We start from the raw sequence: 17,271 nt of genomic DNA on the forward strand, positions 1-17,271 counted from the left end.
GGATGGATGGATGGAAGCATGGATGGATGGATGGATGGATGGATGGATGGATGGATGGATGGATGGATGGATGGACGGACGGATGGACGGATGGACGGATGGATGGATGGATGGATGGATGGATGGATGGATGGACGGCAGCATTTATGTGTAGTATAATGAACTCCAGGCTACCTCTTCCTAATCCAACCAACTGGCTCTTATATTTTAAAAATCTCCCCAGCAGCAAGAATACAAGAACAAAATCAACTGAAATAAAATCTAAATAAATATATAAAAATAGTTACAAGGCTGTAAATTCAAGGTAAACATTTATTGATTCACTAATCCACTGAATAAAAGTTTTTGTTGTCATAAGTCTTACAAAGACAGTTGAGTTTAATATCTTTATGTCTGATTTGATAAATTATCATGAATAAAACACATATACATTTCATTGTTTAGACCAAAATAACAAACTAATAAAATAAAATAAAATAAAATTATGTTCTTTACTGCCTTTTGCACTTTAAAAGAATAGTCTCACCAGAAGCTATTGGCCATCATCTTTGCCCTTGAAAAAGAAGAACAAAAAAGACAAAGATTTAAAGACAGAAAAGAAATCTCATGGTGGTAATTAATGAAAACAGTGCTGTCTTTTCTGTGTCCTTACATGAGTGAAGCACAGAAGCCGCTGTCGTCATCCAGGTATGCTATATCATCATCAGAGTCCGACTCTGCTGAACAGACACACAAATACTGACTGTAAGACTGGATCAAACACAGTAAACATCACACTATGACTGCTGCCATACCTCCTCCATCCTCACTGTGTTTGTACCAGCCAAACTTCTTCATCATCTTTTTCTTTGCAATTGCCGCTCCTTTAAAGACACACAGAGGCAGATTGGACACCATTGCAGCGCTCCATCTGTTTTTGTGTATTTCAGCGGGAATGTGCATTTAACCAACGTTTGTTTCCTTCTTCATCCACGTCCTCGGCTTCTATGAGCCAGTCCATGTAGCCGATCATGTCCTCCTCCATCTGTTTGCTCTCCTGCGCCTTCTGCAGCTCGCCACGCGCCACGGCCTTCTCTCTTTCCTTCGAGAACTCTCTGTAAACATGAATACACGCAGCAATCTTAACAAACATGTGTTAAGATTTCTTTTGTAACACAATAAATCTAAAAGGACAAGGAAGTCTGCAGTGCAGTGCCTACCCACCCGCTCAACACACCCAATACAAGATTGATGATGAAAAATGAGCCAAAAATCACTAAAGAAACAAAGTAAATCCATGGTATGTCAAAGCCAATGGAGTCGTTCATCTGTGTAGGGAAACAGAGGGAGAAAGCACAGGTGAATATTTTCAATGAGCCAATAAAAACAAAGAAATGCAGCGTGAAAATGGCAGATGGTCCAAAAAACTGTGAGTTTATACCCAGTAGAGCACATCTGTCCAACCCTCCATGGTGATGCACTGGAAGACAGTGAGCATGGCAAAGAAAACGTTGTCAAAGTTTGTGATCCCACCGTTGGGACCCTCCCACTTCCCCCTGCAGTCCGTTCCATTCTCCACACAGAGACGCCCGACGCCGGCGAAAGCACAAGGAGATGGATCGTCCTCCACCATGAGACCTGCAGCAGGGGGCAACATGAACCCGACAGGAACCGAGTCACCGACACAGCCGGGAAACACGGAAAGTGCGTAAGATCGAGTTCGGAGCTGAGACCTGTGCCGATGTCGAAGCACGTCTTGTGCATCCTGCCGATGAACAGCTCCAGGCCGATGATGGCGTAGATGATGATGACGAACATCACAAGCATACCGATGTGGAGGAGGGGGACCATGGCCTTCATGATGGAGTTCAACACAATCTGTAAACCTGACGGGGAAAACACACACATTCATGCTTGTAAAACACACACAAAGCAAAGCGGAAGAAGTAAAGCACATACTCGGCACTCCAGATACAAGTCGAAGTGGTCGCAGCACCCTGAACGCTCTGAGAGCTTTTACATCCAGACCTCCAGGTTTCCCCGCAGCATGATGGGCCTCTCCTGGCTTATGATCGGTCATTCCCTCTGCAATCACACTGAACAACCTGCCCGCAGAAAACAACATGCACTCAACATGTGACTGAAAACAGAAGCTCTGCCGATGGGAACTGTGCGAAGCAGTCGGTTACCCAACAATGACGATGATGAAATCAAGCAAGTTCCATCCACTACGTATGTAGGCGCTGGGGTGCATGACTAAACCGTAGGCCAGAATCTTGGTGAAGGTCTCAATCGTGAAGATAACGAGGAAGACATACTCAACTTGTTCCTGACAACAAAAGAAAGGTTTAAAAGTGGGAATAATAATTTGGGATTGACCTCTCATAGATTTACAGTGGAAATGACAGAAAAACAAAACAAATGGCACACACTTTTTAGGGTAAAAAGTTGACATTTAGAGACTCCTGTTACTTTTTATCACACATAATTACTGAGCTATTCGGGCCAAGAGAGAAGTAATCTGTGAGATCATTAGGAGCTGAAGATAATGGCTTTCTAACCTCTTAACCTACAGCCCAACGCACGCACGAGTCCGTCACAATCACGTTTCTGTAACCTTCAGGGTAAGGCTGCTTATCACTGTCACTGAACCTCAGGTTGACACAATAATCCAGAACTGGTTGGTGCTTTAATATAAGATGACTGTATTTGTTGCTACTTGAGGAACATTCATCAGAACCTGACCCAAAACAGATAGGAGGAGATATTGAGTCCCTGCAACAGATCTGATATGGTCAGTGTGCCTCCTCTGTGAAATCCAATCAAGGGATCTACAAACATTTATCCCGCTGATAGTGTGTGTGTGTGTGTGTGTGTGTGTGTGTGTGTGTGTGTGTGTGTAGGTGTTCTCTAACCTGAACTCAAAGTCCTAGTTTCATCTCTATATGGAGTGATTCAGGCAAAGTACAAACATTTACAACGTGGCTTTTTAAATATTCTACATATTTGTACTGACTCCTTTCTTTCGATTTGATCACCAAGTAAAGAGACTCAGTTAAGACAGGAAATAAGATGCAGCAGATGGCTGCTGTTTAAGTAAGTCATGATCCCTGCCAGGCTCACCCAGCTGAGGACACTTTTCTCCTTTAACACCATTACTAAGCACAAGGCTGCTGACTTCCTGCTCTCAGCCTTTTCTCCTTGATAAGTTTTTAAAATGACCATTTAGAAATTTTCATCACAATTCGGGCATGTTATGTGTGCGACACCTCCCGGGATTCTCCTGCCATGCTTACTCTTAAAAAAAAAAGCACATGCCTTTGTTTTAAGTCTACCCTCAGTATGAGCTGCTATGAGATTTCCATAAACATTTTTATTTGTGTGACATTTGTTCCTTTTTATTAACGTGATCTTGTAATATTTCAGTCAAATGTTCTTAAGCTGGCATAAATATGAAAAGTCTTCCTCACTGTTAGAGAAAGATTTGATCCATTTTTATCCTTTTCTTTATTGTGATAACAGAAAAAAGGGATATAAGGGGAATTTAGAGATGTTTATTGTAACTATAAAAATGGTTTGTGTGGCTTCAGTTGTGAACAGGTAATTAATGGTGTCAATGACAACTAATTAAAGCACTTCTATCATTACTATTCGGTTGTTATAATTTCTCCTCTGCATTTCTGTTCGCCTACCCTTTTAAAAGTGCTGTCAGGGAGTGACAGACACAGTTGTGCGGTTACCATGGTGACCCTAATGAGTCCCTGCATGGCCGCAGCTTTAACATTTCTCTTGATCTCGGTTCTTTTTACACTTCTTATACAGTTTACTCATCAAAACGTTAGTGTTTTGTAAATTCAGATTACAATAAAAGTAAGTCTTAAATTATTGTTGGTCTTTATAGAAGAAATCTGACGGTGCAGAAACTTCAGGCAGCTTTTTAAAATTTCTTCAGGATTCTGTTTAGGTTGAAATTATCGTCTTAAAAATGTGACATCGTTTTGCAGATTCATGCACACAGTTTCTTGGCAGTCACTTTCACTGCCGTCCGTTACTTTCCCACATTAAAAAGGGTATAAAAAATTATGCCATGTGACATTTTCCCGTGAGGAACTCACAAGCTTGTGATTGGTCGCGTTGGAATCATCATCTGGGTACGGCTTTGTGACGCCCATGGCCACGCAGTTGGCAAAAATGGCGAGTAGAATAAAAATGTCAAAAGGCTTGGGGATGGTAGTTAAGGCTCCAACAGGCTTCAGGAAATATTGCGCAGAATAAACCTGCCTTCATCCCAACATCTTCTACAACCAACATCACTAAACACAAGCCACTGACAAAGGATATTTCCACTCCACCAGGGCCAGGGCTGCCATGCGGATGGGGTTGCTCAGAGTGAGGCAGCAAAGGGCTCGGGGCGCCCTGAGGGCAGACTTGTTGGCCTGCATCGCCTTCTTGGCCCCCCCTCCCCTTTTTCTGGCCGAGCCAGTCGATCCGAGGGTGTCTGACTTGCCTGCATCGCCCACAGGCGGGGCGTCTGTGCAGAAAAAGAAAAGCGAAAAAGTCAGATATGGTACCTGTTCCCTTGGTGTTCTCTGTTTTGTTTCCTTACAACCTGAATTCAAATGGGTTTTTGATTTTATTATAAGTAATAAATTTACATAAAATCTCCAGATTAACAAAGTTAAATAGGGGAATGATAGCCTTCAGAATCAACGCCTCTAAGTCGTAAGAACTACCACTAAACAAGAGGCAACATGAAAACCAAGGAACCGTCCACACAGGTCCGAGATGATGGTGTGGAGAAGTACAGATCAGGGGTGGGTTAGAAAAATATTCCAAACCCTGATGGAGCTGGGGTTTCTACAGAAGAGGGAGTATCTGTCTATAGGACCACTATGAGCTGCACAGAGCTGGGTTTCATGGAAATGAGTCCAGAAAAAAAAAAAAACTACTTAAAAAAAAGAAATTAGGCAAATTAATTTGAAGGTGTCAAAAGACTTATTGGAGACATGTGAACCAGGGTGCTGTGGTCACGTGAGGCTAAAATTAAACTTTTTCTCATGTCAGGCATCAATATACAGTACCACCTCTAGTCATGCATCCCCACAGTGAAGCACGGTGGTGGCATCTCCATGCTGTGGGGGAGCAACTGGTAAAACTGGTCAGAACCGAAGGGAAGTCGGATGACGCAAAATATATAGAAAACTTCTCAAGGAAAACCTGTTTGATATTACAGAGATTTGAGCCTGGGAGGTGGAGGTTCTCCTTCCAGCAGGACAAGGACTGAAGCAACGAGGAATGGTCCGATTGTTGGACACAAGCAGCACCCATCTAACTTGACGGTGGACAAATTTGGTCATGATGAACGGACAGAAAGTCCAGCAACTATAAGAACCAAGGTTGTGACTACAGATAAGGCCTGCTGCTGTAAATGCTGCAAAAGGTGGATCTACAAAATTTAGACTTATTGTCTATTTGAATTGAATTGAACTGATCTTTGCTGTTGCTGTTGTTTATTTTGGTTTGGTATTTTGTACGGTAGGGAAAATAGTTATACACACTTAGGTTTTCCAGGTTATTTGGTCATTTTCTTTTGTTTTACATCACTCATCGTCAAAACAATAGTTATGTTGTTTAAATTAAAAAAGGAAAAAAAAATCCTTTAAATTTCAGGCTGTAAGGAAACAAAACAGATCACAAAAGGCGATGTTTAACGTAGGGAACGCTACATTTATTTTTGTTTTTAAGGAGGAGATCTTGTTCATGGCCTTTACTGCTGAAACTTTAACCAAAACTCCAAGTTTGTTTCAATCTGCTGGACTCCTACATCACTCCTCTCAGCCCATGTGATATTATCTAACACAATTAAGACGGGATTTGATGGCATCAGATTGCAACAGAGAGGTATTCTGTCCTGCAGGTCTCGTATAATAGGACCAGATGTGACCTACTTCTTTATAGGCAGCAGTGGGACATTTAGCACTGTCCCCAAAGAACACCTGTTAGGAAGACCTTGTATTTAAACACACACCCGCAGGCACTTTTATCACCTGAAATAAAAGACTGACATGGAGAAAATGCTGGCGGCTGGCGGCTTTTTTATTTAATGTCAGCCTCCAGACACTAATAGGGATGATGAAGAGTCTATAAATGTCTTTCTTCATCTGTGATAGCTTGGGCATATTTGTGTGATTGTTGGTCGTTTTCATCTGTACATTTTTTACAATCAAACCACTCCCTCATGGTTGCTGTTTTAACCTTTCTAATATCAATATCTTCGGGGAATAGTGTGCTGTGACTTGTGGGTTTTGTAACTTTTTTACTTTTTGAATTATTTAACTTCATTTATAAAAGTTTTCCCACAGAAATACATGGAGATCTCTTCAGTTCTCTTTGAAATCTGCTTCAGCGTACTTGTTCTATTTTTGCCTTTTTATGCTACTTTAAGCTTTTAGCTCCAGTTTCGCTAATTTTAGCTTTTAGTTACAGTTTTTGCTCATGTTAGCTTTTGGCCGCTCTTGATTATTGTAGCTTTAAACTACAGTTTTGCTAATTTGTGCTTGTAGCCATGCTTTATTTACTTTTTAGCTCCTGTTTTGCTGATTTTAACCTTTTAGCTAGTTTTAAATAGTTAAATTATAGTTAAATTAACTATAGTTAACTTAAAATTATGCTTTTATGAAAGGTTTAGCTACAGTTTGTTTTGTATTGTTCATTTTAGCTACTGTTTTGCTGTTTGCAGCCTTAAGCTATAGTTTTGCTAACTTTAGTTTTTAGCTACTGTTCTGAAATTCTAGCTGTAGCTCCAGTTCTGCTGTTGACTTTGTAGGTAGAGTTTTGCTACTTTAAGCTTTTAGTTGTAACTTTGGTGACTTTAGCTCTTATCTACTTTCCCCCTGATTTTAGCTTCTGTTCTGCTTGTTTTAACAGTTAATTTATCGTTTAACTCTTTAACTCTTCACAAACTGCAGCTCCTCCAGTCTTAATAAATGTAAAGCTGCAGACAGAAGCTGACATACCTTTCTTTGCAGCCTCCATTTCCACAGCTTCACACCAAGAAGTCAGCTAAAGAAACGGCACCATGGACTCCTCAGGACCCCTGGGATGAGCAGCGGGTCTCAGACATGAACTCTTCTGGGGTTAAATAAAAAAAGAAGAATCTGCAGCCCGTCATTTTAATGTCCCAAAGGCTCAGGGGCCACTCCGCCTGCACAGGTCCAACTAAATGGACCTGTGCCTTATGGGGACTGGTCTCAGTGACTGGATGAGACCTGAAAGTGGAGCACGTCGGTGCCGGGTGTCCGCCGTGGTCAGCCGGCTGGATTAGAGCAGCTGAGCCGGTTAAAGGGATGACAGGAAATCTGTCAGGGCGAAGGAGGAAGAGGAGAGACAGCCAGGCTCTCTGAGCTCCTCACACCAGTTACAGGTTTTGTTTTTTAAAGAGAGAAGAATGCAGTCAGGATAAGAGAAAACTAAGAAAGCTGAGAGTTAGAAACGGACTTTCAGGACCCTGGACAGAAGTAGGAAGAAGCGGGGTGCAGTTCACCCGGAGCACCGGCAGGGGGCGCACATGTGATGTTCGTCAAACTTAGACAGGCAGTGTTACATGATCACCCGCCGCCGACAGCCGACGATAATGTCTTTCCCTGTCTGTGTGAGTCCGTCTGTTAGCAAAATATCTCATGAACCACTCAAGATGGCCGCCACAGCTGACTGACCTTAGGAAACAACTGACTATAACTCAGATAATTTTACACAGGTTGACCTATTATTTGATGTGGTAATAATGACTGATCCGCAACGCGATCCGAGCAAAACCACAACATAAATTATTTGGAGTCAACTCTGTCTGTTAGCAAAATATCTCATGAACCACTGGACGGATTTCAATTAAACTTTCAGGAAATAATCACTGGATGCACATGTACAACTGATTAACTTCTGAAGCTTACCCAATTCAAGATGGACACCACAGCCAACTTTTCATGAAGACACAAAAACAGCTAAAACTCAGTTTTAGAGATTAAAGTTTGGCGTGGTTGTAGCTGAGAGTCATCCCCAACTTAATCTCTAAGATATCCGTTTTAAAACTGTGCTAATAACTATTGGAGTCAACTCTGTCTGTCTGTTAGCAAAGAAATTCATAATTATTTTAATGAAACTTTTGGAGTTAGTCCAATTAAAGATGGCCGCCACAGCTAATCAACATTAGCCAACACAAAAACAGCTAAAACTCAATTTAAGAGATGCAGAGTTAAAATCTGGTGTGGTAGTAGTTGAGGGTCATGCACAGCACATCTATAGCACAATCTGAGATACAGCTAGTGATAATCCACTGTTTGTGCATTTTATTTTCAAGGTTTGATCACATTGGGTACAAACCCATCATTTCTCAACAGAAAATGATTTTATTTTAAAATTCTTGCATGACGGAAGTGGGTGATATGCATTCCTTCAAAGAATGTTAGATCTTTGATTTTTTTTTTATTAATCTGACCGACAACTTTCTACCAGCTTGAACGTAAATGAATGAATATTAAACTACGGGCAGCCATTTTTAATAAAAGGTCAAGTTATTCTTTGACTCATTAATAGAAAGCACCACATTTATTACTTGAAATCACCGAAGTTGCTGTTGTTGTTCATAAGTTTTTCACGTCTCTCTGCTAGGATTTAGTCCCCATCTGCTGTGATGTTTTCTAAGTCTCTCAGGTTGAAAGGCTTTCTTCACGCCTCTCTGCTCTTTTGTACTCGACACACAACCTGGACAGGGTTCAGGTCTGAACTCTGTCCGAGCCTCTTCAAAATCTTTAACCCTTTCATGACTAGTTCGGCTGGATCTCGCAGATCTCTGTCATCCCGAGGGGGGGGGGGGGGGGGGGGAATGTTCACTGATGCCCAAAGCCAGGATTTCCTGCAGACAGTCTGATGTTTTCAAACAGAATCTGTCAAAGATCGTGCAACAAAAAACAAACAAAAAGACGATTGTCAATAAGGACACGTTCCGAGCGCTTCACAGGGCTGGTCTCTACGGACACCAACCACAGAAGACTCAAAACTCTCAGACGAAGCAAGCAAAAGCTGGAGGTAAATAACAATTTGCTTCAAAAATGGAGAAAAAAAAAAGCTTTTTGTTATAAATTCTGTGGTTGTGTGAGATGGACGAAAAAAAAGGAGAAACAGTCAGGACAGGGTGGGTTTGTTACGTGAATGTGCAGCAAAATCTCATCGAAAGTAGCAGAATCCTGAGTCTGAGCCCGTAATCTTTTGGATTTATGTGAGTTTGTCTCGGCAGAACTGGACCTTCAAACACGACTATGATCCAAAACATTCAGCCTGAGAGATCGGAGATTCCTCTGAAAGTCTAGAAATGATTTTAAACAGAGCTTTTTTTTTTAATGCAACAAACAATAGCTGTTGTAAAACATTCACTTTTACCTAACCCACAGTGTCTCACCACGATGTTTGATCAGTGCATTTCCAGCTTTAAGAACCTGGAAACACAACTTCACAACACACACATCACACACAGAACAGGTACAGCAACACTTACATTTTTATATAACATCTTAAATCTTTATTGATTTGTTAAACTTCTGCACAATAAATAGGTTTGGATCAAATGAACACTTTTTCTACACAGAGTTCTGCTGGAAATCAGTGGGTTCTGTTGGATCGTGTCTTTACCGTGTAAAGTTTCACCTTCGTATGAAAAGACCGTTTCTGAGCTAAAAAAAAAGGGTCACTTTTTGGCTACGGCAACAATTACAGTAAACCCTGAGCTAAACTCGCCCTAAGAAACGTCCGTGCTTCCTAACACTGCGGACACGATGTTATTTTTGCTCGTCACAAACTCAGGAGTGACAAACGCTGCCGTGTGCGACAATTACTGAGGAGGAGAAACCGCGGGCAAAGAATGGAATGACGTGTTGCTTTCAAAGCTGACATTTAAACAAAAAAAAAAACCCAACACTTTTTAAAGTAAAGTCTGCTGAGCAAACAGGACGTCATGTCAAAAAAAAACCCAAAACCCTACTGATTTCTCGTTTTGCCTCCACACAGGCTTTACTTTTCACTAAATCTGTGTTTTCAAGAATAAAATCTTTGGTGCTTCTGGAATAAATCAGTAATAAGATCATTAAAACTTCAACATATTTGCTTTCTTAAGAAGACTTACATAATTAGCTTCAACACGACCTGCACATAATCCACATGAAACAACATATTGAAGCTTTATAAATAATAACCAGAGAAACATCTGAGGTTTGCGTATTAATTCATCAGATTACCAGCTTTAAGCAGTTCGCCCTGATTCCAGCCTTTGTGGAAAAAAAACAACAGACTGTCTGCTTCAGCTATAAATTCCCCACAAATGAGCTATTTCCACACATAAACTGCGCTCCTTAAAAGACTCTAGAGTTGCATTGAGATTGTAAATGTTTCTAGCTTTAGCTTTTCTCCTATATTATCCAGCCTCCCTTGATAAAATGTCTTAACAATTAGCTGGTAAAACACAATGATAATGTAGCAGCAAATTATCCAGAACCAGAGTTCCTGCCCCACGCTCCTGCCTGATCACCAAAATAGTGTTTTCCACTTGCTTGTCTGTCAAATGGATACATTAAAATACAAACATCTGTTTTAAAGCTGTGAGAGAGCATCTCTCAGCAGAAAATCTCTCTTTGTTAAATAGATTTACATGAACATAAAAAAAGCAATGGAGGAAAATGTCCAGACCACATTTTCTGCTCGTTCTTCCTGCGTGTTTGTGTGTGAAAACAGCTGTTACATGATTCGGTTACGGATGTTCTCCCCTGATTCTTTGCAACAAGACAAATAAACCTACCTTCCATCATGTTCTGAGCTAACAGATGTTGCCTTTATTTGAATCATTAAAATGAGACGTCGAAGCAAAGAGGTGACAGCAATGACACACACACCCACAAAATGAAAACAAAACATGTTATATGACAACGTTTTCCGACGGTGCAAATATGAGGTTTGTCAGAAGGAACCTTGCTCAGATGTAAAAATTCAGTCGTAATTTGCCCCTGAGGTACAAAAACAAAGTGCTGCTACTTGTCACAGGCGTAGGAACCATCATGTCCACCCCCGATCCTCCTGATAGAAGTGTCGGCATTTTCATAACGCTGGTTTGACTCACTGTGTCCACCTGAGTCCTTAATGCTCTCTAGTGAAACAGCCCCTTTGGCCCCTGATGCTGCTGCTGCTGCTGAGGATCTCCGTCTTTTGGAGGCAGCTGACTGGGGTCATCTGCAAAGGGAACAGCTGAAGAAAACAAGAAGAAACAACAGGATGAAATTCTCAGGCTTTTCTTGGATACTCGGAGTAAACAGCATTGTTCAGGTGTACTCTTTAGTAAAGTGTTTGGTGTCTTAAACGCCCACTCTCTCTTAATAAATTAACAAAAGAGAAAAAAAAATTACAGTTTCTGTTTGGTCACTTCAGTTTTCGGGTGTTGTTCACACTGTAAAAGCCCTTTACATGAGTCTGCGCACTCTGGTTTCCTCCCACAGACCAAAACCACGCAAGTTGGGTTAATTGGCAATAAATGGTCCCTATGTGTGAGTGAGAGTGTGAATGGTTGTTTGTCTCTATGTGTCCCTGTGATGGACATCCGACGGACTCTCTCACAGTGACTGCTGGAGATAGACACCAGCTCCCCCCGACCCGGAAAGGAGAAGCGGGTAAAAGAAGATGGATGATTCTGCACTTTTTGTGTAGATTTCATTACATTACGTCACAAACAACTTGTTTGTCACTCACGGTTCTGAAACTGTTGAGCTGTGTATCTGGTTAGAAGAATACCAAAACCCTCGATGAGAGCGAGCAAAATTCCCCCCATCATGGCCGAGCCCATCATGGTTAATGGTCCACCTGAAAAAAAAAAAATACATTCAGCGATTGATAGGAGTTATTGTGTTCATTTGCACAGGACGGTACTGTCTGACTCAGAGAGCTTCTGGAGTTTGCTCTTACTGCGTGCTGCTAAGATGGCTCCCGTCAGCGCACCACTTGTTATCGAGTTCCACGGGTCCTCTTTCCCTCTCAGGCGAACTAAACCACAGTCGATTGTAGAGAAGAGCCCTCCCCACACAGCAAAGCTACCTAGAAATACAAACAACCCAGTGCTGTCAAGACTGACGACACAATGATTAGTTTTGAGAACTAAAATTAAATCGTTCGGTTGGACGTTAACATAAACATCTACCAACATGCACCTCAAAATTTAAAGAGAAAATGCTGTGTTACTGATCAAATCAAATAAAAGTAACAGCAGTAGTAAAAGAAATATCTCCTGGTCAACAAAACAAGACCTTCTTACCTCCAATCTGCGGAGCTCTTACTCTCACTGCTTTTGCACTTCCTTTCAGCCTGTGTCCAACACCCTGAAATATTGCAGAACGGTTAATAAATGCTTTAAGAAATGAGCCCGGGAGCAAACATTCTGAACTTACAGCAGGGGCGTTTCGAAAGCCCTTGACTGCCTGGAACACCCCTCCTCCGATGGCGCCCATCGTGAAAGCTCCTCCGCAGTCATCCACTATCCTCCAGGGGCTGCAGGGAGGCACAGAAACATGGAGGCATAAAAATATACGATGAAAACACCAACAGTGGAGAGAAGAGGCAAATGATGCAAAATCCAGTCATCATAAAAAACATGTAAGTGGAATTGTTTATTCTTGTCCAGTGAGGGCATTTCGTAACAGGATAATACCAAACCACGTCTTTCATGTTTTAGAAGTTTGCTTCATGGTAATAAAAAAGTTCTGGTTGCTGAACTGACCTGCCTGCCCTACAGAGCTGTCACCCACTGAAAACATCATAACTCAGAAAATACACAAATGGAGCCTCAATTGTGAACTCATTTCACAGCTAAATACTTCAAAATGCAACATCTGATTTTGTTTTTGTACTCTTCATAAATGTAGGATTCAAAGGATTTGCAAAATAAAAATCTAAATTATTTTCATGTCCTGCTGTGTTGTGGGCTTGTGGAGAGTGAAAAACAACTTAATGCGCTGTTGTTGCTAACCATTAACTTCGTTCACTCAAAACAGCTAGTAATAATTTGTGAAAGGTTAAAATAAACCCAGCTGATGCTAACAGACTGATTAAATTTCAACAACTTTTTGTCTTTAAACCAAACGAGTCACATAACTCACAAAGCCGGTCTGTTCACTGTCGCTGATTAATTAAATTTAATGTTATAAAACGACATTAGGACTTGGGCGGACTGCTTTTAAACTACATGGAAAAGGAAACCTTTGAGAGCTTAACTCACCAAGGTTCTCGGACATACTCCTCCATGTTTGTTGTCGTCGAGAGGACGGTGTGACGTCATCACTGTGCGCCCTGTGTTTCCTTATTGCTATCGTTCATTCTGCAGTCGACGTTTAACTGAACACGTTTCTTTTGCACAGGTAAACGTTTAATTTAACTCAGTCTGCAATCTTTATCTAAATATGTATTTTTAAAATGTTGTTAGCTGATGTAGAGGTGTTTTCTTGTTACAGCGTGGTTTGTTTGTTGCTTTAATCGAGCAGCTGTTGCTAACACAGTTAGCCTTGGAGCATGCCTGTTGTTGTTTGTGGAAATAAATTTACTTTTGTAAACATTGAGAGTGTTTTCCAAAACTGGAGTTTCTATATTTAAAAAGGCAGGACTTGATTAACTAACATTATCTTAAACATGCTGTTTTAGCTGTCGTTTTTCTTTTAAGTTTCAGAAACAAAAGCAGCATGTGATTTCTATTTGTATCTTGCAGCTTTTTACACAGTCCTAACTTTGTTGGATTATGTGAACGTTTCAGTTCTTAAAATAGATAGATAGATAGATAGATAGACTTTTATTTGTCTTTCAGACTATGCACCATACAGTTCACATACAATAAAATGCTGGGATGGCTCAGTTAAAAAAAGAAAATACACAGCTAGTAAACGATAAAATAAATGCAGCAAATTTGAAATGCAACAGCATGAACAAAGGAAAATCAATTATTGATGACCAAAATCAAATACTGTACCTAATACATATGGGAAATATAATAAAATATTTCACTGTTTCTCACTGTGCAGAAAATATGAGGTTTCTATAAATAAAAGTTATATACGTACAGACAACATTCCAATAATGGACTTAGCTCAGTGATAGATATTGCACTGTAATAGGTTTATGAAACAGCTTGGGGGTACAGGCCGCTGTGCAGAGAGTAGGAGGAGAAATCATTGTGTTAAACAGTCTGATGGCCTGGGGTAAAAACTCAGATCTGTTCATCAGCATTGGTTATTGTGTTTCTGTTCTTTTCTGATTATCGGTCAGGGTTGCGTCACAATATAATCCTCACTCCTGTATTTCAGGATGCCTCTACCTCCGGCACTGCTGTCCCGCTTGGCCAAGAGAGGGATTGTCAAACCAACAGAACAAGGTCAATGTCCACACATGACATCCTGGGACAAGTGACTTGATACGTCTTTTCTCTCTTGTCTTGCATTTTACATTCACTGTGTAACAGCCTTTTCTGTTTGACTAAAAAAGACGCAGATGAGGAGATTATTGCTGAAGATTATGACGACAATAATGTAGATTACGAAGCTACCAGAGCAGAGAGTCTGCCTCCAAATTGGTACAAAGTGTTTGACCCTGCTTGGTACGTACGTTAAAAAAGTTATATTTTATTAATTGTATCTTAAATATTAAATGAGTTCAGTCAGATATTTATTGATTGTACATACATTATTATATGAAGTATATTGTAGATTAAACCATTTGTTTTCTATTTTCTGCATCTACAGCGGCCTTCCTTACTACTGGAATGTGGAGACGGATCTGGTCGCCTGGTTGTCTCCAAATGACCCTTCGGCAGTGATAACAAAAGCTGCCAAGAAAATGAAAGGTGTGTTTTTTTTTATCTCAATGTGTGTAACCACTTATTAGTTCTCAGTACTCATATTGTAAACTAAGACATAACAGCAGGTCTGAGCATCATTTCGTTAATGGTCTCAGAACGCTGAGTGATTCTGTCTGATTTTATTCAGAGTTTGTTTCTTAATCATTGCTTTGAATTTTATTTTATTTTTTTAAGCTGATGTCGGAGATGAAAGAGTGGAGAGACAGTCTGAGAAGCCCGAAAGAGAACGAGAGCGAGAACGGGACAGAGACCGCGACAGAGATCGGGAAAGAGACAGGGACAGGGACCGGGAGGACGTGAGGGACAGAGACAGAAGAAAGCAGAGGAGAGAGGACATCATACCGTACGGCAGGAACAAAAGAGGTAACGCCTGCATGTGGATTATATCACAGATTTCTACGCTGAAGCTTTTTGTGCCATAAATGTTAAATGCTTACTTTCTTTTTCAGGAAGAAAAGACGATGAGATGGACCCGATGGATCCAAGTGCTTATTCTGATGCTCCAAGGTAGTGTTTTAGAGTTACGGGTGGTAAAATAGGCCTCTGGGTTTTAATATTATAATCTCACTGGTCACTCTGCACTTCTGCAATTCGGCAGGAAAATAATTGTTAGAAATGATAAAGCAAAAATGTCAAATGAATTCCTTTATTTTCCCACATTTATTGGAACTAAACTGTCATTAACAATTTGTCTAATATTAGCTTTTCCTTTTTAAAACAATTCAAACGATCTGTCCCAGCCAGTAAAGAGTCTTTAAGACAAAGCTGACATTTAAAGCCTGTTTTAATTTAATGCAGAGGGCTGCAGCTCCTGTGTAACTTGATGCGTGCTGGTTGGAAACTTTGAACGACTATTGCTGGCACTGCAGAGCAGGCAACGAGTCACATCGCAGCAAACCCTCGTGGGAGCGAGGTGGCTGCAGTCCCTGTCCTCTGGTTTCACCAGCTGGGTGCAGCCTCTGGAAAAGCAGAACATTACCGAGTGATCACCTAAAGCTTTTGTTCAATGCTCTTTAGAGCCACTATCCTAACCAAACAGTGTGTGATTTTTACACTACCATGCAGATTTATGTTCCAGGTAACACATTTAGATTAGATGTGTTTGGTCTCCATTTGAATGTTTAACTCCTTATTTAACTTCTACATCATTCACATGGACCCATCACTCGAAGCATTTTAATTAAACATTAGTTTTATTGGTTCAAAAGGACAATATAACCTAATGTCTGTCCTGATTCTTTCTCTTTTTCTAGTTTCATTTACCTAAAATGCTAAATATCACGTTTTGGTTTCCATAACAGTCGTATCTTTGCTAAAATAAATTTGGTTTTTCCAAGCACTTAAACTGGTGTGTGCAGAATGTCCTTAAAAGGGAGAGAAAATTTGACAAGTGGAGTACAGGAGTGTCAAAATTAAAAAAAATACTGTCTATAGCACATGAGCAGTATCTGAAAGTCATGTTTTTTATGAAATTGGGAGGGGTGGGGATCAATCAAAGACCTGACACAGGATCTGAGTGATGCGTCATCCTTCAGATGATTATCGACTGGATGTCAAGTTTTCAGCTAATAGCTCTTTGGGAATTACCTTGTTGGTGATGAAATACTGTTATATTTCTGTCAGACTGTTATCTTTGGCATTTTTCATCAATTCAGTTGAAGAAATGGGAACAAACTGTGCTGACAAAGTGCCTAAAGATCAAATTTAAAATGGATTCTTTGCGAAGTGTAGCGTTATGTTTTGACTCGGCCCCCGGTTCATTTTTGAGTTCATGTGAAGCAGATTCATAGACTGAATGAGTGAAACGTTTTAACTTTCAGAAATATTGGTCAGAATACCAGAAAGTCTGCCTCCGTTGCAGAAATAACATCTCGCTCAAACCTTGTGTTCAGAGCCGTATGTTTTGTAAAAAGGCTTAGGTGTTTTTTTTTTAACTGTTTATTGTAACAAACGTGTTCTTTCCAACAGAGGCTCCTGGTCGAGCGGCCTGCCCAAACGCAACGAAGCAAAAACAGGTGCAGACACGACAGCAGCGGGTCCTCTTTTCCAGCAGCGGCCGTATCCCAGTCCAGGAGCCGTGCTACGAGCCAACGCCGCCAACCAACCCCCCAAGGAGTAAGAAGAGATCCCACAGAGACAGCAGCTTATACACTTTGTTGTCAACTCTCTTTTTGTTCAAATCTTTTAACATCTCCGTTATTGTTACGAGTCGCATGTAGGGCTTTCATGCTGATGTCAAACATGTTGTAAATATGTTTTATATAAAAACTGACTTTCTTGTTGCTACTAGAACCATCAGTGAACATAATAAATTTCAAGATTGGTGTGAAAATGAGCTGTTGTAGCTTGTTTCAGTGGAACAT

The 17,271-nt window shown here is 40.7% G+C and overlaps 3 protein-coding genes across 5 annotated transcripts in view; 1 reads left to right on the forward strand and 2 right to left on the reverse strand.

The window, feature by feature from the left end:
- Window positions 1–8,830, reverse strand: part of LOC108232078 (voltage-dependent L-type calcium channel subunit alpha-1D) — a 27,573-nt gene extending 18,743 nt beyond the window's left edge. The window contains exons 1-12 of one of the 2 annotated variants that reach the window (XM_017409642.3): window positions 6,996–8,830; window positions 4,321–4,510; window positions 4,095–4,200; window positions 2,169–2,308; window positions 1,939–2,084; window positions 1,713–1,865; window positions 1,421–1,617; window positions 1,204–1,307; window positions 952–1,094; window positions 795–863; window positions 653–716; window positions 527–553 (exon numbers count right to left, since the gene is read on the reverse strand). In XM_017409642.3, the coding sequence (XP_017265131.1) occupies window positions 527–553; window positions 653–716; window positions 795–863; window positions 952–1,094; window positions 1,204–1,307; window positions 1,421–1,617; window positions 1,713–1,865; window positions 1,939–2,084; window positions 2,169–2,308; window positions 4,095–4,200; window positions 4,321–4,510; window positions 6,996–7,014 (1,358 nt within the window). In that variant the 5' untranslated portion in view covers window positions 7,015–8,830. Of the gene's footprint in view, window positions 1–526; window positions 554–652; window positions 720–794; window positions 864–951; window positions 1,095–1,203; window positions 1,308–1,420; window positions 1,618–1,712; window positions 1,866–1,938; window positions 2,085–2,168; window positions 2,309–4,094; window positions 4,201–4,320; window positions 4,511–6,995 lie in introns of both variants that reach the window. The other variant, XM_017409641.3, reaches the window with a different exon arrangement.
- Window positions 8,831–8,859: 29 nt separating this feature from the next.
- On the reverse strand, window positions 8,860–13,403 carry LOC108232117 (translocase of inner mitochondrial membrane 17B). Of its 2 annotated transcripts, XM_017409713.3 has the most exons (6): window positions 13,283–13,403; window positions 12,456–12,555; window positions 12,323–12,386; window positions 11,977–12,105; window positions 11,764–11,874; window positions 8,861–11,265 (listed from the first exon to the last, which is right to left on the reverse strand). In XM_017409713.3, exons 1-6 carry the CDS (start codon window positions 13,306–13,308, stop codon window positions 11,168–11,170), a joined length of 528 nt encoding a protein of 175 aa, XP_017265202.1. In that variant the 5' UTR covers window positions 13,309–13,403; the 3' UTR covers window positions 8,861–11,167. The 2 variants fall into 2 exon arrangements, with proteins under 2 accessions (XP_024860260.1, XP_017265202.1); XM_025004492.2 differs by having other exon boundaries at window positions 8,860–11,265; window positions 12,323–12,555; window positions 13,283–13,375.
- Window positions 13,309–17,243, forward strand: pqbp1 (polyglutamine binding protein 1). The gene is made up of 7 exons (XM_017409715.2): window positions 13,309–13,421; window positions 14,358–14,425; window positions 14,536–14,647; window positions 14,793–14,893; window positions 15,083–15,271; window positions 15,358–15,415; window positions 16,877–17,243. Exons 2-7 carry the CDS (start codon window positions 14,359–14,361, stop codon window positions 17,025–17,027), a joined length of 678 nt encoding a protein of 225 aa, XP_017265204.1. The 5' UTR covers window positions 13,309–13,421; window position 14,358; the 3' UTR covers window positions 17,028–17,243.
- Window positions 17,244–17,271: the final 28 nt, after the last annotated feature.

This window comes from Kryptolebias marmoratus, linkage group LG8 (assembly GCF_001649575.2).
Source record: "Kryptolebias marmoratus isolate JLee-2015 linkage group LG8, ASM164957v2, whole genome shotgun sequence".
Taxonomy (NCBI): Eukaryota; Metazoa; Chordata; class Actinopteri; order Cyprinodontiformes; family Rivulidae; genus Kryptolebias; species Kryptolebias marmoratus.